This window comes from Numida meleagris, chromosome 6 (genome assembly GCF_002078875.1).
Source record: "Numida meleagris isolate 19003 breed g44 Domestic line chromosome 6, NumMel1.0, whole genome shotgun sequence".
Taxonomy (NCBI): Eukaryota; Metazoa; Chordata; class Aves; order Galliformes; family Numididae; genus Numida; species Numida meleagris.
The window spans coordinates 10,549,836-10,575,521 of NC_034414.1; the positions used below are offsets into that span (position 1 = coordinate 10,549,836).

General features: G+C 38.7%; 1 protein-coding gene across 2 annotated transcripts; it reads right to left on the reverse strand.

Moving 5' to 3' along the window:
• Positions 16 to 25,680, reverse strand: PSMA1 (proteasome subunit alpha 1). Of its 2 annotated transcripts, XM_021403416.1 has the most exons (12): positions 25,531 to 25,680; positions 20,903 to 20,985; positions 7,991 to 8,046; positions 7,112 to 7,156; positions 5,538 to 5,639; positions 4,914 to 5,017; positions 4,038 to 4,126; positions 3,290 to 3,360; positions 2,319 to 2,448; positions 1,624 to 1,703; positions 615 to 719; positions 16 to 229 (listed from the first exon to the last, which is right to left on the reverse strand). In XM_021403416.1, the coding sequence occupies exons 5-12, from the start codon at positions 5,610 to 5,612 to the stop codon at positions 173 to 175; spliced, it is 711 nt and encodes a 236-aa protein (XP_021259091.1). In that variant the 5' UTR covers positions 5,613 to 5,639; positions 7,112 to 7,156; positions 7,991 to 8,046; positions 20,903 to 20,985; positions 25,531 to 25,680; the 3' UTR covers positions 16 to 172. The 2 variants fall into 2 exon arrangements, with proteins under 2 accessions (XP_021259091.1, XP_021259090.1); XM_021403415.1 differs by lacking the exons at positions 7,991 to 8,046; positions 20,903 to 20,985; positions 25,531 to 25,680 and adding an exon at positions 7,464 to 7,617.

The window sequence follows — 25,686 nt, forward strand, 5'->3', positions numbered from 1 at the left end:
ACAGCGCTGCTGACCTCCTTAAGGATAGGCGAGTTGGTTTATTTCTTTTTTAAGAGCAATCCTCAGAACAGATCAGCATAAGAGGCATACAGGTGAGGATAAAGTTACCACCGGTGGATAAACACTCCTGTACGGCAACACGTATGGTAGCACAGAGGAAGCCGTCCACCAACTAGTGCTCCATGGGCTCTTCTGCCTTCTCTGCAGGCTCATCGGCGGGCAGAGCAGGCTTAAAGAGAGCAAAAATATCTGTTATGGGATTATCCGAAGTAAACACGAAGGACAAAGCTGTTAATTAGAAGACTGAGGATGCACTTTGCCGCACGCGTGAGAAACACGCAGTCACTGCTGTTACAAATAAGTGCAAAACATTCCATCACAGATGAGGAAAGAAACCTGACAGCGGCAGGAAGGGCCTGCCAACAACTCAGCCTAAACTGACTTCAATAAGCTCATTAGCCTCGAGCTAAGTGGTGTATCCAGTTTTCATGCAGTAACTTCTACCTTTAAAAATCACATTCCTAGAATTACTAGCAGAGTTAAATGTCAAACATAAAAACGATGCATCATGCAGCGCCGTCTCTCAATAAAGCCCACTCCTGTTTAGCACATACCTTTCTCTGCGGTCTCTCCTCAAGACCTTCTAGGAATGGTGCTACATCATCATCGTCATAGATAGTAAACTCCATGTCTTTGCCAACAATTCCAATGGAAACGTTCTGTTAAGCAAAGTTTTGACAGAAGTGAGAAGCATTTTTCTGCCAAAATCACTTTCGCTTGTGACAAAAGCTTCCCACTGTAACAGAGAGGGCCATTGTGCTATTTGCGTCTGCTTAAGGAAGAAAGGCAATTTTGATAAACTCTCCCTCTTTGGTAGATTGTTCTCGAAAAGGAAAGGGAGGGACATTTATTCCCTACAAAAGGTAGCATGTTTCAAAAATCTTATCAGGAAAACCACCCTTCAACGGTTTTTACTTCCTTGATTTTTTTCCCCCCTTTTTCTTTTTAGTAACAAATACCTGACTTTTCAAAACTGATTTTCATCTTACTTTGCATTGTCATTATTGTAAGAGTTCTAGAAAACAGCAAGGCAGACTAAGAACAAAAAATTTAGATTAAACATAGATAAGGGCAAGACCAGCCACAAAGAGAACACCAGATTATGGTGGCAGAGCTGCTTAGAAGCTTCTTGTTCAACAGTTGCTCATTTCATTTTGTGCCTAAGGTTTCTGCATCTCTGTGATGCCGGATACTCAACAAACAGTTTGTGTATTACATTTCCTTACCACACCAGTCAATTAGTGACTGTGCTTACAGTGCAAAGCTGATAATTCCAGTTGTAAACAATGCATCTGCAACACTGATTCCAGTTTAGAATATGATGAAGCAGCTAGGGAAACAATGCCTTATCTAAATAAAGTATCATTTCCGTAAAGAAAAATAAATCTCAGATACTGAAGGAAGCGGTACGTAAACCAGCAACACATGAAATGAAGATGATACTATCTAGCAAGTTTTTGGCTTCCACGTTTCAGTGGCAGCCATACTTTACATCAGCTTTGTCACTGTCATTACTGAGAACAACGGCAGTGAAATTTCTCATTAAGAAAACCTAACATTTACCTTGGTGGTCAGATCCTGTTCGGCAGGAAGAGTCTCTCTCAGGGCACGCAGTCCATGTTTAACTAACTCGTTTAGATTACCTTAAAAACGAAGCCGGAAAGTATTTATGAAATATGGCATTTATCTCCAGACTCATTTTCCCTTCTTCCCGTCCTCAGCTGACAACTAGAAAATCAACTTCCCCAGCCTGACTTTCTTAAGTCTTCTCCTTAGGTATTCCTGATACTGAAGGCACAGTTGTTAAAAAAGTACACCATCAGGAACCAGCCCTTCCCTACATTTGAGGTTGAAAGCACCTGGATTTGGCACCTGTGCTGTCTCCAGCACACCAATAATCAAGCTATTCTTCCCCCTTCACATCGTTTCATATAGAGTCACCACCTAAATATCTGCCATGACATGTACCTCCTCTGATACGTAAAAAATTCATCCCATTCTTTAAATGGAACAGAGGTTTGTTACTTTTTACTTTGCTTTTCTGAGCACAGCTTCTCTTTTTATTAGATCTAATAAGCATCCAGATGTTAGACATGAAGATCCGTAATATTTTCTTTAGTTTTCCTCTTCGTGCCGATTTACACTTATGCCAAGCTCAACATTTATTTTCTTGTCTTACTAAATGCAGAATGGAACAGTGGCAGAAAATAAACTGTGTAACAGATAAAGGTCATTAGATAGACAGGTTCGTTACTCACAGTCAGTAAATTCAGTCATGTGTCTTTCCAAGTAAGTCCGTGCTGATTGCGAACGAGCACCAATGGACATTGCTTTACAGTCAAAATAGTTTGCTGAGGGACAAGTTTGGAAGATGTGAGGGCCCATATCCTACAAAGAAGAGAAGACATAAAACAAATGTATGAACTCATACCAAGTTTGCTATAGAAACACACGATATTTTCTAAAACACAGTTTTGCTCACGATACATTACATAGTTTATATGTATGCACAGAAGTATCCTATATTGCTTAATATACCACTGTTCTTACCCACTTCTTTCAAAGCTACTGAAAAAAAAATTAAAAAAATACGCAGTGTTTGCAGTACAAAAAACTTTTCTTTACATTTTTCATACAGGGAATACAGCTGGCACCAAAATGTTTCCTCCAGTGTTCCATTAACTGTCCTGTGCTAATGCATGCTTCTGACTTCTTGGCTTGCAAATGATATTTTACACACATTCTGTCTTATCTGCACAAGCAAGAAAGCATACTGTAGAATTAACCTTGCCATCAATGATTTCAGGAAAGCTGATAATTTCCATCTACCTTCTTTGTGACAAAAAATCTGCCGGGCAGATATTCTCTGTGTGTGTTGCATTAAGCAAACTATTGTTTCTGAACACGTAAAGTAACACGTTCTGAACACTTTTTTTATTAAAAAAAGTGTTAGAAAATGAATTTGTTCATCTCATTTGGTACTTATGAAAAATGAAGAATTGATAATTTTAAGGGGCCCTCATACCTCATAAACATAGACTGGATTAGCTGTTAACTTATATTTATAGAAGCTACCTCTCAGAGTAAGATACAGAAAATGACTGCCTTGTTCTGAGAATTTTGGCGAGTCCTTTGGTGGAAACCTTTTCCTCTTTAATGCACACTTGCACAGAATTGCATTTCAGCATGTTCTCTACTAGATCAGTCGCAGCTAGCACAGCTTACTTACATCATAACCTGCAATGAGCAGTCCTACACCATACGGTCTTCTGCCGTAGCGCTGCGTTGGTATCTGTGTTTCTGAAGTAAGCTAAAGAAACAATCTCAAAGGCACACGTTAATCATACTTAAAACATTTTCCTGAGCAACGCACAAACGCTCCAAAATGGTTGTGTAGTCTTTGCAAAGCTTTTTGTAATACCAAAGGCTATGTTTGCAGAAACAGTTCTCAGGATTTATTTGGAATACCAGCACTGGCTCCTTTTCACCAAAACAACATTTAGGAGCTAGCTTTCCCACAAGAACTGAGCAGTGCATTCAACCAAGTAATACAAACAGTTCAGTTAATGCTGCACAGCCTCATTTAATTTCTTAGCCCTTTAACTTTACCTAGGCACCTGATAACAGAAGACAAGGCCTCCACTGTGCTCCAAGCACAGAGAACATTAATTACCACAAAAAAAAAAAGCAAGCAAGCAGCTGCAGTCCAGTAAATGATCATATTTCGTGCAGTGCAGTCATATTTCCACCCCCAGCTCCAAAAACATGGTGCTATGTAACAAAAAACCAGCACTAAGTGAAATGGTGCATAGCACTGAACTGCTTTTCTACCAGTTCAGAGTTCTGGGACATTCTCTGAAAGAATGAATACACCAACAACGTGAATAAAGAAAAATCAACTTGGAATTAGCTTTTTCAATTTAGCATTACTTTTAAATTATGATATATTATTATTATTATTTTTCTAAGAAGGATACTGCTTCCGATTAGCGACACCAGGCGAGAAACTGGAAGAGGTCTATCAAACACAAATCTAGAATCCAGGCACTCTTGACGCATGAAATTGCTAGAGGAAAACAAAGAAGAATCAAATTAATGCATAGATGAAAGTCACACTGAGTTTTCCTCAGTATTTGTCTGCTAGGGTTTAAGTGTATTCTTGCTTCAGCTCTGCTTGTTGAGAAAAACAGCCAAGGGCATTACACAATTTCATTTCATGGTGACTTATAACTGTTACTTAGGAAGTTGACCACAGGCTTGAAAGAGTCTTAGAGCATTTCAGCCATTCAAACCAAGGGAAGGTGAAAGTTCATGCAGGCCACAAACAGGTCACTGGGGAAAAACAGTTAAATGGTAACATCTTTGTAACCTTACAGTAATTAAATTTTATTTAGAAATTCTTTCTATGTCTTCGAGTTTTCCCACATAACCAGGGAATCACCCTCTTGTAGTATATATTACCTTATTTGATTAAGCTATGTGGTCAGCAGGTAAAAGGCAAATCCATCTGAAGCTGACGTTCAGCAGCGTATGTTTTTAATAATAGAAGCAGCTACTAGAGGGAAATAGGTAATGCACTTTCTCAGACTGCTTGGAAACCCCACCACACCAAGGAAACCAGACAGTTAGGATATTACAAGTAACAAAACCAAAGAGCAAATTTTGGGGTCAAACAACGGAGTTTTCTGCCAACAACTTAAAATCCTTCCAGAATTTCATAGTGAGGTCTTTGGCAAAGCACAACAGACCGAGACTAATCCTTAGATGAACATAAAATTTCCTTTGCAATAGTTTACAAGTGAACTTTCACTTATTATTGCCGAACTGTGTATGTCAGCAGCTAAGATACTCACCACAAGAGTCTTGCATCAGCCGTAAGTCCAGCAATTGAGATGCCAATATGGTTGTCAACGTACAGGATTTTTTTCTGATGAGCTGCCAGCTCAGACTGTGCTCGCTACACATAAAAGGAGAGAGCTGTGTGGCAGACTGACCACTTTGCCAAGGGCTGTGGAGCAATCCGCTAACATTTATTGCAAGAACCGAATATGATCACGAAACAGTCAAAACAACGATGACAAAAGATGACAAACAAACAAAGAACAATCTATAAACTTGCAACAGAAAACAAGAGAAAAATAATTCCGCTTCAGCAGGAGACTGTCAGGAAGAAAGAACAGACACGCAAGTTTTGGAAAAGGAAATGAACGGTATTACTGCATAATAACAAAACAAATAGAAGAACGCTTATCTTCTAAAGTGAAAATCTTTCACTCATTTCCTTCACCATTTTGTGAAAAATCTGCTTAGTATAGGTACCGAAACTGTTTATACTTCTTTACTGATACTAAAAGAAAAGGAAAGTGATACTGCATTATTTTATATACAGACAGAAGTTCAGATTATGCTAAACTACTTTGTGAAAGTAAAACTTTTCCAGTACCATTGCTGTTTGCAGAACTGAGTTTTCACCTTACCTTTAGAGCAACCAGAACAGCATGTGTTTTTGACTTCAGCCCCACAGTGGCTGAGCCTTGTTTCACAGCTTCCATGGCATATTCTATTTGATGAATTCGCCCCTACAGAATAAAATCAAAGGAAATCATTCTAAAATTAATCATCAATACAATTTTTTAACAGTTTTCCTTTTACAGACCTCTGACTTCCCCCACCCTGACAGATAAACCGACTGCCTAACAGCAACAGACGTCCTCTATTATCATTTGCAAACCATCTTTGATTCAAAGATGGAACTTCCAGTTGAAGTTGGATGCGTAACTTTTAATCGAATTTCCTAAAGAAATGAGTCTTAAGCAATTGTTGCGTCTCATCATCCATCCCCCAATAACTTCTGAACATGTTATTAGTCAACTGCAGTAAAGCCTGAAAGAGGAGTAGAGGTCTTGAAGACAAGCAAGCCTGTACAAGCTCTGGAAAGGAAGCCAGCAGTGCTGCAAGAAAAGAAGGTGACATCCTTTCAGTGGTACAGCTGAGGGTAAAGTAGCTGATTTTCTGCTCTCTAGCTGACCGACCTGTTTCAAATAATCAACATGTTCACTGCTACTATGCAAAAGCTGGAATTACTAAACGTAGCACAGCTGTCTCCAACCAGTTGCAATGAATTTAAAATATGACACACCGCTAGAATTATTACAGTGGGAACATTCTGAGGATAGCCTACAGGAAACCATTTTGTATTAGTTCCACACATCAGTTCCAAGCTATGTATATATACACTTCACACGTAAAGGGTTTTTGATTTCATTTATTTAGAGAAACGCAAAGTCCACTAGATGCTTACCATGCCCTACACACAACTATTTCCTGCCCAAGAGCAGCATGGAATCACATATTTATCGACTGCCAAGAACAAGCTGCCAGGATGTAAAGCCGTGAAGTCCCTTCATGCCTTTAATCTTCAATCTCATTTTATTTAAAACAATATTTTAAAACTCCTCCCCAGTAAAATAAGATTATTCATTGCTCCTCCATTAAGGATGCCCAGAGCTTTTATAGTATCATACCCCCATCACTGTGACCCAGCCACCTGTAGGAATGCGTGCAACAGAGGTTGCAGCAAGTCAGCCATTACATGTCTTTTATGAATCATCAGCACTACTCAGATTTTCAAGACAATTTATGAAAAACAAACAGAAATCAGTGTCGCTGATGACTTCATGATAGCTACTAAAAAAATCACAACGCTGCTGAAGCTTCTAAATGTGTGTGACCAGAACGGAAAGGAATACCAAACCTAAGTTCTTCTCCGTAGCCACTGAGGAATTTGAAAAGCTCTGCAATTCTTAAGGCACCAGCAGAGCAGCGATGGAATTAACCCACAGGACAGGTTTACTGCAGAACCAAAGCTTAAAGGCACCAGATTGGCACGGGCTGCCCAGGGCAGCGGTGGGGTCACCATGCCTGCAGACTTAGGAGAAACACACAGATGTGGCACTGAGGGATGTGATTAGCGGGCACGGTGCTGGTGGGCTGATGACTGGACTTCATGATCTTAAAAACAGCAAGGGAAGGGCGGGCGGACGGGGCTTACCTGGGGGCTCCACACCGTCACGTCGTTATCGTACTGGTTGCGGAACTGCAAGGGACGGAGCGACACCCATAAGCGCGGCCGCGATAAAAGACAGGCCCGGGCCTCCCCCTGCCGCCACCCACAGACCCCCCACCCGCGGGGCCCGGGGCAGACGCGGCTGCCGGGCCCGGTGCCATGCTCCCGCCCGGGCCCCGCTCGGCTCCGCTAGGCCCGGCCCCGCCAAGTGCTTACTCACGGCCCCGCTCCTTCCTTTTCTCCCCTCGTCCCTGCTAGCACTCCCCCCCCGACCCCCAACCTCGCCGCCCGCCCGGCGCTGCGGGTCGCGGCGCTGCCGGCCCGGCGGGCCGCTCACCATGCTTCCTGCCGGCGGCGACGCGGGCTGAGGGGTAACGAGGGGCCGCGCTCCGGCAACGCTCGCTCCGGCCTGGAGCGATCAGGCAGCGGCAGCCGCAGCCCGAGACATCGAGCGGGCGCGCCCCCGGGATCGGCGCATGCGCGGACGAGACGCGTCCCTGCGCGCTTCTTTTTTTCCCCCCCTCAGTTAGTTGTTGTACTCGAGTAGATGCAATTACATTTCTAAACGCGTCTTTTTGCTCTCAAACGTCGAAAACTAAAGTACTTAACATAAATCAAGTGGGTAATTAAAAACATTTGAGTGTAGTTTATCTGAAAAGAGAGTAAAAAATTGCAGTGACTTGCTACGAAAAGCTTTGTAGGACCGCATGACTCAAGCACAAGGACAGAAGAGAATCAGATAATACTGCATCCCTGTGTTTTATTTTTAAACCAGTATTCTGCTGCTGGAATCACGATCATTCAAATCGGAGCCGTGTTCTGTCACCCTTTGGTCACCGTGGGTTCGGTTACAGTTGTTCTTACCCGTGGAGATCATTCTCTTGTACATCTTTTGTCACTGGAGAGGACTGCACTATTGCCTGGAAAAAAATATATATCCAAATGAACTGATTTTAATTATCTGACTTATTATTTTTAAGCTTTGTGATTAATAAAAATTAACTTGAGCTGAAATAACTTCCTTTCTTCAACAGCGCTTGATGTGCATTCAACAGGATATATAAACGTTTTATTAAGTGAGCTTGAAGCTGAGCAGCTTTCCCGTTTCAGCGAACTCAGTACATATTCCTGTAGTCTCTATGAGGCCATTCTGTAATAACTTCCTGCAGCACTAAGCGACTCCTGAAAAGTCCGTTTACTCCACCTACAGTAAGAGAACAATAGACAGATATTTCCTCGATTTTGGCAGAAGTGTATTAGGTTTCACAGAATGCCAAACTACGCCAAGACTCTATTGTTCTGTATATATACTGATAAGCAGAGGAAGTGATGTTAGGTGCCACATTTTTGGCCTTAAAGATGGAGGATTTTTTAAAACTTCACACTAGAAAATTAGATGAAATCTGTACACATGAAGAACTTCTGGAAGTTAAATGGACTATTACATAGGCACATTAGATGACAAATAATCTTTTTTCTTTCTACGTGGATAGAAAAAATACAACCAAAACCAAATTAACTTGAGGTCTAGCTATTAAAAATTTACTTTAAACCAAACCGATTAAAGTAATGTGGCAGTGCAAAGGGTTGCATGGAAGCTTCTATCCCACTTCTATAGATAAGCTAGGGAAAGCAGCGATGCAGGCACTGGATGGAGTTTCATCTGCTCTCCAAGTGCTTCAGACAACATAATTGCTACCATATTCCCAAGGCAGCAGCACAGCGGGCATTAGAGATAGGAATAATCTCTACAGACAAGGAAAAGCTTACAATGGAAGGAAGTCATTCACTTCCTTCTGAATACTCCTGTATAGCGCCCCTTGGCTCACTCTGAGCCCTTTACAGGCAGGGGTGGGTAATGTCAACGGTTTCACAGTGTATTTCTATTCAGATCTTAGTGCATTGGTCTTTACCAGTACCTAACATTGACGTATTTGAATGTAAAACACAATAGTTAAATACAAAATGACGGAAAGGAGATGGCAAAGCAAAAATTATATAGCTCTTTTTCAGTTAAAAAAGTCATCAAACCAGAATTTTATATATTTTTCCCAAATATGGCAAATAATTACTGAAATGAATGAAGTTAGTGTTTTTTTCAGTCACCTAAAGTTGTTAAGAAAATTTGATTGAAGGCCTTAAATTATGGTATCTAAAATTTAAGCAATGCATAAGTGCTGTGTTGACCTCTGCACCTGGGAAAATATCACCCTTGATTTAATGGTGTACAGTGGCCTTCATGAAACGATCTGACAGTTTTAGACAGCTTCATTGGAGATATAAAAATCTACATGACAAACAACTAGAGTGACACAGGCATAGCTGATTGACACAGCAGAAAAAACTGCTGAATGGCCACGAAAGTCAAAGTGCTGTTTTCTCTAAGCCATGTTATGGGACACATTGATGAGGCAACATCGGACACAACTTTACACTAATGTTGTGATTACTAAATGTCTCAAAACTGCCACAACTGTCCAAATCACATATATTATTTTTATAATAATAAAAGCTACGGGAAATGGTATCCAACAGTTTATTAGTAAAAGCGTCACTGTTGTATAGTTCTCTAGAATACTTAAATTAGAAAAAGAGGATTAAGAAGTACAATTTTAATTGAAGAGGAAAAAAGTGAGTGACAAATGGCAATCAACATACCACATGAAGAAAACATAATATAAAATACTACAGGACTGAAAAGTAAAACTATAGCTATCCTCACATTTAGAATACTCTACTTATGAAGCATCTATTTTAGGAAAAAAGTGGCATTTTCTCATTGTTAGTTTAATGACTAGCAGCCTGATAATCTGCATCACTTCACAGAAATACACAACTGAGAGTTCTATGAAAAAACATGTTAGATTAGATTTGGCCAAACCAAACATATGCAATTATTAGGAAAGAGAACAAAATATAAAGCATTATTATGCCAATGTATAAATCCACATTGCTTCTGCAGCCATTCAGATTTGAATAGTAGGTGCAGCTCATGCTTCCCACCTTAAAATGATCTGATATACTGAAGAAGATACTGGAGAAAGGGAAAGGATGCTTGAAATTATGGAATAGCTTAATGTAAGGAATGGCCATTAAGAACAGGAGTCTTCAGTTTAAATAACAGAAAACAAAGCAAGGTGATGAACACTTCTCAAATCGCAGCTGGCATTTGGTCATGGATTCAAAGAGAAACTGGGCAAATTCATAGACAAAAAAGACTTTTCAAGCCACCTTACAAAACTGCTGATACAATGCTTGAATTAAGTGCAGCAGTGATAAAATAGCTAACCTAAAATGTGTATGTAAAGTCTCAAGAGAAATTAATGATACTATTTTGTTCTGTTATGTTTCCAGCATAGTTATAAACAGCATCTGACATCTGAGCTATGGCAAGCTTGCTCTGAAGAGATTAACGTACAGGAACTAAAAGGGAAGGGCATTATGCCTTCCCTTCTGCTGACTCATTAGAGGAAACGACATTCCACCAAGCCCACTTTTGGGATACCACTCATCATTAAACTACATGAAACCATTGTGTTCTTGTGTACCATAATCTGACAGTTTTATGGATTTTTTTTTTTTTTGGTAAAAGATTGGCTCCATTGTGGTGAGTGGTATTACTCCCAGTGACCACATATTCCATGCTACTTAGGCACAGCAGACTGCAAAAGAGGAAATAAAACTGTTGTGCTAGCATAAGAGACTGAATTAAGGCAGTAACTCCATCCCCTTGGAAAAGCAGAAGGACAGGTCCCATGGCGATGTCCCCTGTCAGATGGATAAGTGACTACTTGCAAACAGTAGTGCTGTTACTGTTAACAAAGTAGGAATTGGTGTACCGTTATAACATTCAAGTATGTTAATTTCTTTAGCTTGCATTTAATGACTCATGTAGTATAGTTTTCTCCACCAAGTACCTTTATGTATAAGAATAGGAGTATTATCAATTAATCTCAATCTTCCTAAAATAAAAAAACCCATTGTTAAATATCTAATAAGTGTTGGGAATTTGACTACTGGGGGTGTATTCTCTAGCCTTGGAAAAGGTTCAGGTTCCCCCTGGGTTTGGAAGATATAACAGCTGAGTAAGATGTTAAAAATAATGACAATCACATTCAGGGAACCTGATGATGTGGTTATTGTCCAGGCAGTCCAAAAGAGTTCACAGAAATGGAGAGAGAGAGATAATGAAAAACGAAGTTCAGTGTTTTCCATCCCGTAGAATTACTACCACTCTCTGGAAGGTCATCTGTCATACTTGAATTATATCACATTGCATCCAGTTACCACCCAGGCACACTTATCAGTGAGCTTAACTTTTTGAACATCCATGCAAACCTATCTTAAAAAGGAACCAATTGAAAGAAGTGGTCAGTATTAGCCTCAAGAGACTTGAAAAGTACTATTTTAGCTAACGTTTAAGTATGAACGTAAGGTCACAAGCCTGGCAAAGTTGTAGGCTGCTCCTCAGATGGGTGGCATAGCCAAGATCATGCAACAAAAAGTGAGCTGAATTAGGGTATGAAATAACACTGATGCTATATAATAATACAGTTATCTTGCGTATCAATACAAGCTACAAAAACCAGTATTTGAAACACTGCCTTTCAGTTTTGCCATTGCAAAATTATATCATACAAGGTAACCAGCAAACAACAAAAACAACCACCACCCACAGATCCTAAGATTATCAAAAAGCCCAAGTTCTTTGTGACTTAGCAAGTGTTACTATTGAAATGAAAGTAAGAATAGCAAAACACTGAGACAGAAAAAAAAAAAGATCAACAGTTAGCTCTTCTTTGTATCCTATGGTGGAAGTTCCTTTGATGATCATTCACTTAGGACAACATGAGAAAGAGTGCATGTATTCTTCTGAAAAGGAATACAAGATTGTAGCGATCAGAAGGACTAATGCAATGGAAATAGCATTACAAAAAGGTAGAAGGAAAATACAGCGCTCACCCAGACCAGATGATTTTGGGCTCACAGGGAAAGGCTCCCACCAAGGATGAGTCCCCAGGAAGAGATCCTTCCTCAGGGGCAGTCAGTCCTTAAATGAGGCCTAAGAAGGGTGGAGCCAGGCTCCACCCCTTCTGGTTGCACAGGTGAATTGCCTTCACCTGTGCTCCCAGGGCTGACTGGGTCTTTCCTCCAGGTGCTCAATCAGTGGTTCAGGCCATGACTCAGCAGTTCCCATACAAAGATCCTCTGAGAAATAATCAGGAGAACAAACTACAGAAGACAGGCTTTGGAAAGTAGTCTTTTTCACTACCATTAAAGGAAAATCAAGAACAACAAAATCTTATCCACTGTAGTCTACAAATACTGGAGAGCAGAAATAGCTATCACATTTGTTCCAGAAGACCCTTCAGGTTATATGCCCTGTTTAGTTAACTCCATTTAAACCTAATGTAGTCTCAAGTCACCATGGTTGACCATCACTTCACATTAAATGCCCCTTATGTTTCTGAAGGCATCATATTTAAAATAAAGCTGGGATTAATAATCCATATTCATACTGACATATGAAGCCAACATTCCAGTTTCATGTACATGTTTTATCAAAAAAGGCTAGATAAGATTAAATTGGATATTATCATAATACATTCGGGATTGTACATTTTGACTATTTTTGTTGTTTTGGGGATTGTATTTTTTATTTTTTGAGAACCTGAGAAAGAATTAAGCTTAATTGTCAGCAAAGGTTGGAAATTGCAGACCCAGTGGTAAAGAGATACAGAGAGAAAGCCTTTGCAATCCATGAGACCGTTAATGGATCCTATTTCCTTACAACAGACAATGTTGTCATATTAAATTAATGGCTAGACAAAGTATTATGTTCTTAGTTTTGTATTTATATTCCATAAATATTTTATAGTGAGTACTTATACACAAATCACACAATAAAAGGTTTGCAGAATGGTTTTGCCCCATCTAGTATTGGCAAATTTCCTTCTTGAAAAATGGAAATACATTCACATATACAAATTTGCCAGAGTCCATGACACTAAGACTTTTGGTTTAATTTGTTTAAAAGAGAAGACCCTAGGAATTATTTCATATTCCTAGCATGACATTAAGAATTTGCGTGACACTTCCATTTACAGGCATTTTTAAGTGGTATGTGAGCATTGAACTTATTGTACTATTAAATTACTGTTTAGGCAACAATTCTGGTATTTCTGCAGCACATTTTTCCAAAAGTGACCCAACCTATTCACAGCATAGATTCAGTTTTTGATTAGGAAAGACTACAATACAGGATTACTATTCAGGAAAAAATAAATGATTCATTATGCTGTAGTCTGAAAGACTTGCTGTCAGCCTTTTGTTTTTTTTTCCAAGCATTTGCAAAGTTTCTAATTTTGCTACACGGATTTTAACAGCTTTGCTGTCATTCATATCCCTGTTTTCACAGTATAAGTTTTATTCGGCATTGCCATCTTTATTGCATATATTCCAAAACTAACAACAATGGAAGTGGAAACCAAGGCCTGTCCTGACAAACGTAAGAAAGCTTCTGGTAGTTTAAACTCCATTGTCTGCAATTGGTCTGACACATGACTGAGCTCAGACAGTGCATCATACATACATGCTTAAACTGTGGACAAATCCCATTGATGTCAGGATTTTTCTAAATCCCAAGTATTGGGAGCAACCCTTGGCTTCTAAGCCCAGTCTATGGAAAGATTCAGTGAAAGGCCTGAAGGGATCTAAATTAATTCCAGACAGTCTTGCTATAACCCCGCCTCACAACCAGCCACCGAGCGTCTAAAATTCTCTGCAATCATTATTAGCATATCACCATACAGACAACACATCATTATATCAACAGGAACAATTAATCAGACAAATACGTGATTGTGTGCTTGGAATAGAGAAAATAATTAGAAAAAATAATAAAGAGAAAAGAATCGGAAGATCTTTGCATTTGAAAATACGTATTTCAAAATATATTCAAGCCGAGTTTTAGCATCCAGTGTCTGAGTTATAACCTTTACATCGTGAACAATGATTTTTTACACCGACATCAGTATAGCCGGTTTTATTTATATTTTGAACATGTAGCTTTATTCTCAAATTTCACACTATAAGCATTCACACTGTGAATTTAAAGGATTAAGCTAGATCCTGGCAACCGGCCTGCAGCAACATATCTGTGAATGGTCTTGTGGGTTTTGGCCTAAATCTGAGAAGCCACAAAGGAAAGAAACTCTAAAACACAATTACAATCAACAGAATACTAACTTTGTTATGCACATTTGCATTTTTACAAAAAGTTTGAATAATATAACATTGTGCAACTGAAGCGTACAAGCAAAAATGACAGCAGTGCTTCATTATTTAGGAGTGATTTATCCGTCCTGGAACAGACTTTTGAGCATTGGTATGAAATTGACCAACTTTCTCTGGTTACTAGCCTGGGATGAACACAGTATCACTTCTACCAAATCTAGTGAATGCGAATTTTATAGAATGTTTCTCAGCTCAGGAAATGTCATTTTTAAGTTGCACTGTGGCACATGCACATCTCTATTTTACAGTCTTTTCTCTAAAATGATAACAACTTTTAATACATATAACTAGCTTTGTGTATATTCTTCTTCCATACTTACACTTCCTTAATGCGTACCTCTTTCCAAGATCTCAATAGCATAAACTGTGAGGGACTTGTGATGAACATTCAACAAGCACACGAAAGCTTAAGTACCATTTCTGACCACTCAAGAAGTGTTCAGAAACAGAGGAAACAACCATGACATTCAGATCGTACTTGAAAACTACTTCATGAAGGAGACAAAAATATTAACAAGCACTTCAATATACAATTACTATAGTATCAACAAAAACGAAGAATCCGTGCAGTGCTGAAACAGCTGTCAAATAGATTGAGCTGCCAGAAGAACCCAGCTCCATCCAGGAAACAGAGCAGAATTCCAGACAATGAGGCCAAGGAAAGGGAAATTGACTTTTCTGTGTATCACTTGGCAAATCAAGTCTATTTGGACAAATAAATTTGCCTCTTTCTGTTCTATTAATCAGGGTATTTTTCTAAGGGATAAATGCCAGTCTCTAGGCATTAAAAAAAGGATTTCAATAATGAGCTTGAATAGAGAAATTCGATAGAGAAGTTGAAATCTTGATGTCAAGTCAGACTTACATTCACACTTAAGATATCTTGATGTAAAAGCAATGGCTTGAGGCACTGTACAGAAAGACCCAGCAGATTTTGGCATTAATGTGGATTCTGAAATAAGTCTTGCTTGAACCAGCCAGCTTTAGCTATTAAAATGATCAAAATTATCCTGGTTTGTCTTCCCAACAATTCTCAAGATTGGAAAACAGAGGTATGGCTAAAATGTATCCTTTAATAGCTGGTGAAAAAAGAGGTCTGGAAGACATTCCAGAATGAAGAGGGTGGCCTATCCTACTCCCATCCAAAGGAAGAGTCAGTATGGTTAACTATATTCTTGAAGAAAAGTCTCTAGAGCACGGTCTGGGACTTCCTACATGTGATACGGATGCTTCAAAATACTGAATCTATTATCCAGCTCATTCAAGAACCCAGGCAGTCTGCTAGAAGAAACAGCTGATATATGATGCTTTACTGCTCAGGAGGACAGCATAGCTCCCCTAATCTCAAGTCACCCAAAGGGCAACTTCTAGCCAAAAATTCAAGCCTCTGTTACAAAGACCTTAAAGAATGTGTTATTAGAAGAGCATTCCAGTAATGATATTGGCTCACACTCAGTCACAAGCCTGTAGTCTACAACCAGTAGAGTTGTCCTGCTACTTCAGCTTAATACAGGTAAGATATTCCAGCTCATACCCTTTGCAGTACGTGATGCCTCTTTGGAGTAGATGCTGAACAATCATTGTTTATAATTGTTTTATTCTCTCTGGAAATGCAGAAGCCAAGAAAACTGCCTAAGAAATAAGGGGTAGGTGAAAGCACAGACAGCTGTCCATGCTGTGTCAATTGAGGCTTGTAGGATTGTTCTAGATAACAGATCACCCTCAATAATTGGAGTGTCAAACTTCTGGCAAAAATCTTTAGGCAGTAATCTGATAAAGGTCAACAGATGGTCAAAGATCTTATGAAAATAGTTTGGAAAGAACATGAGGTAGTTCCAAACGTGGAACTGAAATGAGGCTGAAGCCTTTTATGAAGCAGAAGTAACTCAGGAATCCTCAGAAAAGTAGCCTTGCACTGTACTTAAGCAGCAAGGGATTACAAAGATTTAGAACACAGGGAGATCTCTTCCTTAAGGATGACATAATATGCCTATATTACAGATCTGTCCAGGAAAGGGGTAGCATGATGCAGCAGGTCTGACAAGCTACTCCAATTGCCACAGTTGTCACATAGCTGCCTGGTACTAAGATCTTGATTAGGAATTGGAGGGAAAAAAGGAAAAACAGACGTTAAGTTTCCTCATTTGAAAAAATAGGCTTTCTACTCTTGGAACATATTGTTTGAATCTCATGTCTAAATAATTTACATTTGTATTTGTGAACTATGTCCAATAATTAAGTCGTTCTAGCATACAGAACGTACCTGATTCTATGTTGACATTACACTTATGTTAAATCTCTGCAAGTCACTTCATCATTTAAGACTAACTTTCCAAGTAAATGGCAAAGCACAGTCTGAATTCAAAAACGTCTTTTAAAGACACCTTAAATAAGCCATGTCCATTTATAGTTTATAAATCATTCACATAAACAAAACCACAAAATAAATTTGATTAGGTAAACTAGGCTGGCAACTGGAATCTTGTTACCTTACATAGAGTAAATAAATGATTATATACTCATTTTGTTTATGTCCACACTAATACATTTCCAAATCTTCTATTAAAAAAAAATTGCTTCTAGTTATACCTCTCAGAAGCATGATCTTGCTTGTAGCATCAGTATAAAACACATCTATTAAAGCAGCATTTCTGCCTATCTTCTCTGAGGCTCTTCTACTTTGTTGAGCAGTAGGAAGAATTGGGCCTCACCTCAAGATCTGAATGTCTTATTTAGTTTAAGTTGCATGCCAAATTAACATATTTTACACCAATTTGAAGTTGTTGTAATCAGAAATACGTTGGTTGCACCATTAGATGTGGTAAGATCTGCTTACGTAGGAGGCCTGGCTGGAGAGGTCTGTAATAAGTAAACCACGCCAAATTTAAAAAACAGGAGATGTAGCTCAAAGCCAGTCTTTAATGCTACTGACATCTGATCTTGACTTTTAAACATGAAATGCCTCTTATATAAGCAGTCACAGCAGGAATCGTTATGGAATGATATAAATGATATTGCAATAAGAAATCAGTTAATGATGTAAACCTAAGTGTTTGAGTTTGGTATATTAAGCATCAATCACAGCTAACTAGTTACTACTAATTGAACATTAGTGCAAAGATATCATAATGTAAACTTCTGGGTTTCATTGATCAACCCTAGTAGAACTATTGCTGTGTCCAATTCACTCTCTTTCAATGTCTTTTCCTCTCAGGTTGTTGTTAATTCAAACAGAAAACCTCCAAGCAACAAAAAAGCCATTCTAAATGTGATACCTTTGTGTTTGCAGGGCAATTATTATTCTTTCACTGCACGAAAGATCAAACAGGTGCACATGACTGATTGCTTCTACATCATTACTTTGTACCCAAGTATGCCAGATACATTTTAGCTATAAATAAGCACATGAAGTTTAATCAACTGAAAGTTAATATACGTGCATTACCAATTCATTAGATTCAAAATTTGTAACATTTCCATAGCACACCTTCATTTTTTCTTACCTAGTGAATTCAGACATGTTTTTTAAAAGAGGGGAGAGCCTATTTTTTATAATATAACTAGTCTTTGTTGTTTGGGTAAACCCCAGAGGGATTTACAGTGTTTTCTTCAGGCTTCTATTTACTCTTTTAAAGAGTTTCACTTGAGAAAAACGAGCATCTTGGAAACATTTAAATACATTTTCACATCCAGCTGTTCTTCCTCCTCTTAACGTAACATCCTAAAGGCAACAAGCACTAGTTTCAACAAAAATATTGTTGAATTTAATCAAGAGATTTATCTGTTAATGTTGTGAAACTGCTGCCTGCTTCAGCTACACATATTCACCCTTGCAAAACTAAACACAATTAGATGATGTTCAGAAATAACCATGATGCACCATTAAACCATACACACAGGAAAAAGCAGCAAATCCATCACAGTTACAGAAGTATTTCAAGCCTTTATCTGGTTTATAGTTTCTGCTGTGGTGAATTTGGGCTCTGAGTTTTGTCATGCCCAAAGTCAGTAATGGGCACTGAGTTCAGTAAATCATGAATGCTGAAAAAGGAGCAGGAACTTCAGTTAAGATACTAAGAACAGGCTGATAAATGATTATAATTGTACACAGTATTGATTACAAATGTTAAACCAGTCCTATGGGATTATATGAAGAAGAATGGTAACTTTTAGCTAAATAAGGAGGCTTAAAAGTACGTAGGCAAGATTACTGAGACAGGTTGTTTGAAATATGACCACTTACACTGAGTATCATCCCTTCCTGGACAATATGTAAGTTTCAGGTTATGTTTGATAAAAAACTTGGTCTTAACAATTAATAAAGATAAAACTAACCTAAGAAATGCTGGTGGCATGCTTACCTTTTCAGGAACAGACAGAAATCACAAATGCATCATTTTAAAACCACACAGTTTATTCCTGTTTGCTCTTTTACACAGCTGAATTCCTTCTGTAGCTAGAAGGACTAAATACTTCCACACTGATAAGCCAATGATTTTAACCACGTGATCTTCCTTTTTTATTTTTTTTTTTGATCCCATGTTGAATCTCCAGAAGAAATAGTTTATATTTACATATTCTGTTCCGCAGATTCATCTACATAGACTGCCTTATTAGACTATCATTAATTTGTGTACTGAAAACAAACTAACCTCTAAACATTTTACAAGATTAATGAAATGTAACAGTTTATGATAAGTTTTGAATGCTTAATATTCTGGTTAATATCACTTTTTGCATTTAAGAAGTAAAATCTGGTACATATTTTTAAATGTTTTATGTCAAGGCACTATTATACTGACATCATTCTTCAAGGCAAAGGTTACATTTTTATTTATCTACAAACAAAACAAATAGTGAATGTTAATAACATTTTATTCTAGGTCCAAGCTTTTACAGTATACCTACCGTAAGACAGCATTAAGTATGATGAACTTCTGAGTACATTAATGCCTATGAAGGTTTTCCACACTTAACTAAATGGCAAAACACCACCTAACAGTTGAGATGCTACTCAAACATGTGCTGAAACACAGGCCAGACCCTCAAGAGGTGTAAGTCAACACAATCTCTTTACTGGCTTGTATTATGCCTCCTGACAATATAATGTAATTACCACAATTTAACAGAATTCAAACGAATGTTAATTAACAAGGACCTGTCTCAATGATTTAGGGTCAATAAAATGGCTGTCCAAAAGACACGGAAATGAGACAAACTGACTAATTCAGCTCCCTACCCACTCCCCTCAACCTCCTCTCCAATAAATGATCATATCGGCCAATTTTGATCTTTTTGAGAATATATTTATGCATCTGATGCTGATGTGTTAAGACAGACTTCTCTGAAAAACCAAACCAGCTCCCCAGTTAGATTTAATCTTTAGCAGTAGTAACAAGCTGAGTCCGTGAAATGCCCCCATTTCAATTCAGGACAGAAATTTCAATTAGCAAGTTGGGGAATTAACTGCCAATGAAATATTAGCATGTATTCTTATGTTCAATGTTATTTCACTGAATGTATAGATTTTATAATAAAATATGAGTTAGTGTAAGGTATACTTTTTATAGAGATGTTACATATGAAGAAAGTAATCTTTTTGTTATAAATCTTTGATTATACCATGGGATGAAAAATTGTACTTAAATAATTAATTTGGAGTAAGTGAAACCTGGCAAAAATTTCATAATTGAAAAAATCCTGCATTTTTATTATTAAAAAAAATTGAACTAACTCACTCTTCTCCAAATATGTTCAGGTGAAAGAGCAGTATTGTATAAATTTTATAGTTCTCTACTGTCTTCAAGGTGGCAATTTCACCTTTAAAAAGCAAAAGGTTAGGATATTATCAAAATACATTTCAGCTGTAAAGACAAACATCATTACATGCTTATCTGGAAACGCACATGTTGGTCCATAGGAGAAGTGTCTAAATTTCTTCAGGTTTGGAGACTGCTTAAATTAAAAATCTAAGGTAGCATGAACATCTGAATATGGTAATAGAAGCCAGCATGCTGCTGATTCTCTTCACAAAACCAAAAATATTGGCACCAGAAAAAAACTTGAGAGTCCAGATAAAGATTCGTGTTGTCCTAGTTTTTATTAAGACTCGGAGTACAGATGCGATATTTCTTCTATTCACTGATTGTTCCTCAGGTTTGTCACTACTGAGCTGCAGCGTGGAAGCTGCCATCACACTGATGTTCTCTCTGATATTTTCCACCTTCAGAAAGAGATCTCATCTAACAACGCCATATCACACCATCTCCATGTTTCTAGTGCTATCACCCATGCTTGTTAAACTGACTACTGCTACATCCACAAGAGACATCTTATCATACAAGGAAATTTTTTTTTCACCACTTCTTATTAGTTTTCTTTGCCACGTGTCTTTTTTTTGGCAAATTAAACAAACAGTTACCATTGGTAGTAACTTGGTCTTTGCTGTCATGTGATGAAGATCATAATGTTGTGACTTACCTTTGAAACTGACTGCTTTGCTTCACATGGAATGCAATTGGATCTCTCTTCTCACCCTTGGACTTAACAAATATAACTCCTCCCTGCAAGTACAGTGACATCGTGCATAGTAAATATACTTCCAGAAGACGATTCTTTTCCCCCTATATTTTTTCCTCCACTTAGTAGCAACATCTGAGTATCCTTCAATCATTCATTTCCATTATATTGGCTGCCTATTAACTACTGCAGATCACTCTAGTCCTTTAGCATTCAAGACTATGAGGATCTCAGCAGTTGATATCACATCCTGCTTTTAAAAGACAGCACATTACACACAGGTAAGTTTGGGATCATCCATGCAGCACAGTTGCATCTCTGAGCCTTCAAATTGCAAGTGCTCAGTGAGCTGAAGCACACGTTTTTGCAGTTTACCAAGCAGAGCATTTTCAGCTCAGTGCAAACTTAGAATGGTAATAGATAACACTAGGTTTTCGCCAAGCATTCAGTTACGTTTGGTTAAGCCTTTTTACTCCCCTAAGGCAACAGCAATTGCATGGGTATGCATGTGTTTTCCAAAGGTGTAATATTTATTTTGTATATTTTGCTAACTTATTCTGGTGGTAATAATATCATTTCTTTATTTAAGCATCTAAGGTAAACAAAAACCAGTAATAAAACTGAGGTATACCCAATTACTGCTTGTACCACCTTAACTGTCTTTCTATTACTTTACAATTTCTTAACAAAACTGTAATATTCAAAGCAATAAACAATGAAACATCTGCATTTCCACAAAGCCTTCCGAGACTACATTTACAAGACAGCAGGAATTCATCCAAATGTTTTGGTTGCGCACAATTTAAAAAATGTTTTGCAAATGTCCGATTCACCTCTTCTGAGTGCTGCAACCTACAGACAGCCGCTTCCCCATGGATATGACTAAAAAAAGAACAGCGTGTGGAACAACTTACTGAACAACTTACTAACTCAGAGCTCCAAGGCAAGAGATGGCCTCTTTTCCCACCTTCTTTTCACCCACAATCTACACTACACCAGTAGTCAGGCAGTAGAAACTTGTTCCTTGAAGAAGGCATCAACCTACTCATCAATTATACACAAGAATTTATAAGCAAGTGATCCCAGATTACAGCTAGAGAGGCACACTATTCAAACCACATAGCTGGTTTAAATTTTTGTTGTTGCTGTTTCCAATTTCAAAGCACACTTTGTTTAAAGACCTTAACACATCTAAGCCCGTTATTAAAAATGAAGTTCAAATACCACAGATACATTTTGGAGAAGTTCAGTCCTCAAGAAAGCTATTAACCGTAACAGACAGTTTTATGAGAGAAATACACTAAGAGAACTTAGCACTGATGTCTCTCACAAGTTGCTGATCTTCAGAAAGGTTCCAAGTTGGACACCATAATGTTAATCTCCTTCCCCATGTAAAAAGGGCAAGGTCGAGGCATAATTAAATACCATTAGATTTGAATATTTATGAATACATTATGGAAGGCTTGAAGACAAACTTAAAAGAGGTTATTCTAGGATTTTATATTGGTGATAGGTGGATGGCTGGACTGGATGAGCTTAGAGGACTTTTCCAACCTTGGTGGTTCTATGATTCTATGCTGATACAAGAGAAAGCATAAAACGGTTTCCTGAAGTGAATACCTGGGCAACTGTGTCCAGTGTTGGATGCAAAAGTTGTCCACATGGTGAGAAACTGATCAAAGTGACAGAACTAGATTACAAAGTTTGTATTTGATATAACTGAAGAAGAGGAGACAATAAAGGTACATACAGATTTAAAAAAAAAAACATAAAAATTTGAACAGCACAGGAATTTTCAACATTCCAACATTATTGGGCACAAAGCATCCAGAACACAGGCAAAAAAATGGGCAATGCAAAAAGAAGGGAATGATTAAAATTCAGAAATATTGCAGAGGATGTGGCAAGGTTTAGAGATGGTTCTGGGCACGTGGGTCAGATAAACAGGTCAAAGAAGATGCCAAGATTACAGCCTTAGTGAAGAGAATTATGGTTATCCTCTCTGCTCTTTCTAGTTACAGTGTTTTGGACTGGAGAACAGAAAAATATACATTCATGTTTTGAAATATTATAGACCAATTTTCATTTAGACACTTACTAAACAACAAATAAAGGCGTTTGTTTGTAAATACGTGCAGTAGAATTGATATCCACTGTTGCACAGATGCAGGTATTATACCATACAATACCTTAAGAATAAACCAGCGTCACTAAACTGCCTATTTTCTTTCATTAGTGAAACTAGAAAACAACAAAAAAAATTACTCTGAAATTACTGCTTTCATTACAACTTAAATTAAATACTTTCTATCTTTTACTGTAATGCTTTCTGTATTAAAGGACTATTGGCCTACCGGTGGTAAATGAAAAGGTACTTCTTTACTCCTAAAATTATTCTGTCACAAGAAGTTTAGTTAATGCTATTAATGATAGATGCTGTCTTACTCAAATCAAGTTTTCCTTACACTGAAATCGTTCACCATTGGCTTGTAAACTATGCAGGAATCTATTCATAGTCACATCCTTTTTACAAAAGAATACGCGAGGGAGAGTACTGTTAGGCAACAGAGAAGCTGCTAAAGAACTCACAGCTGCTAATATACTCACATGCAATGAGCTGTGGATACATTTCTTTAGGGTGTTTTTGCACAGACATACCACTGAATTAAAAGCTAATTATTGCATGATAAGTGATCTGAAAACAAACAAATAGTAAGATGGTGAAGTGCGGTGCTGATACTATGTTGCCGAGGGTAGAAAAAAGAAACTCAGCTGAGCAAATCTGCATACAGCCTCACAACCCTCAGGTCATATGCAGGTTGTGTTTAATGTAAATAACCATAAAATACACATGGAAAAAAAAAATTCCATGCTTACCTATAAACTATCTAGTGGATTTAGATGTTAACACTCAGAAAAGATATCCTGTGATCTATAAAGTTAATGTTATGAAAACAATGTTCAATGTTTCCTCAATGTTCAGCAGGACAACATTCAACAGTGCTCAGATTGTTGGCTTTCTTTCTTTTCTAACCAACACAAACAAACAATAAAAAGCAAAGAGAAGATAGGAACTAGAAGGGAAGAACTAGACTGGGACATGGAAACCATTTTTTTTGGCCCAGCATAAATCTATCTGCTCCTGTATCTTGACTATTGTATGCAACCGCTTGTCTCCTCATCAGCAAAACCATACACTAGATCAGAAAGCAAAAAAGAAAACAAAACACAAATCAAGATGAACTGTACCTTGTGAAAAAACGTCAAATGCACTACAGCTCCTCAGCTTGGAAAAGACAAAACTGACAAGACTGAGGAATGATATACAACCATGAACTGAAGAAAAAAAAGGTGACTTGCACAACAAGTTGCACTGAGTAAGGGCTAAGGACATCCTTCCTGCAGTACGCTGCAGATGCCAAAAGCCTACGTGGACTTTAAAAAAAAAAAAAAAAAAGGGCAGATTAGTGGAATAAAAATGTACTGAGGGCTGTACTGAGGCAACACTTCTGATTCAGAAAGTGCTAATGCCACAATGAATTGCAGTCAGGGTACTAAGGGATCATGTGATGTCCTATCTCTGTACTCAAGGCACTTTCCAATGTCCGCTGCTATAGTTGTATACGCTTACATACGATATTTCTATGAAGATTACAATATCTAGTTATTTCTGGAATGCGTTTATTTATAGCTGAATTCAATGGTATAGGGAAACGAAGGAGCTGTGCATGATAGCAGGATATGTCTCAGCAAGGGAAACATTTATATATGCACATATCCGCTTGATCGTGGTCGAATAGACGTCAGTAACACCGGAATAAAAGTAAAGGCAGGACTATGGTTCCAAAAGGAAATCCACATTCTCTCTTTTGCAACGTGGAACACTGCGCTCTCTGTCAGCCTCTGTGTGCTGGGGGAGATGCGCACACCCTCAGCTCCCAGGCCCCATCCTGCAGCATCACTTGGGATGACAGCACAGCTTCCCCAAGGCAGCTAGGAGCGGAGCACTGCTCACAGGCAGCAGTGCCATCGCACTGAGACCCGGGCATTGCCACAGCACCTCTGTTCAGCACGCCAGCACAAAGTGCCACCTGCGATGTACCTGCTCTGATTCCCAATGCAATCTAAGTGGTACAGCACCGCGGGGAAACATCCCTCAAAGTGCCTCAAAGGGCACTGAAAGCAACGAAGTGCCTAAAGATACAGCTATAATGCCAGTTTCACAAGTCCTGAGTAGTTACATGTTGCAGGAAACAAACAGAGCGGGATGAAAGAGCAAAGCATCGCCCAAAACCCCCTCCGTGCTCGCTGCAGCTTGGGCATGGCTCAGTCTGTCCAAAAGGATTATTTCGATCCGTTCCAAAGGGATTTGCTGCACAAATAACCAAACCCTGTCTGGTTTGTAAGCACGGTTAACGGGGACCGAAGCAATGAGTAGAAAGTTACTCTAACCCGTGCTTCATCTAAACCACACTTACTCTTCACGCGTTAAAAAAGTTATCGTAACAACGCTACGCTTTGAAGCGCGTACAAGCAACTTTCCTTTAGCGTCTAAAAACAAATAAACAAAGACGAGAAGGAAAACCCACGCGCTTAGAGCCCAGCCCCCGGTTTCCGCAGGGCTCGGCCGCTCCGCTCGCCCCGTCCCACGCTGCGGCCGGGGAGACACGCGGCGCTGTTACAGCCGCGAAGGCGCGGGAAGCCGCTCACCGCCGAGCGCGGCGCCCCGCAGCCCCGACGCCGCC

Bases quoted from the DNA above. Each gene is read 5' to 3' on its own strand.
- PSMA1 (XM_021403415.1), bottom strand. The intron at 4,127-4,913 runs GTGAGTATCTTA...GTTTTCCTCTAG, and splicing joins GCTGATGCAAGACTCTTGTG to CAATTTCATGCGTCAAGAGT. The intron at 230-614 runs GTATGTGCTAAA...GCTCTCTTTAAG, and splicing joins AGGAGAGACCGCAGAGAAAG to CCTGCTCTGCCCGCCGATGA.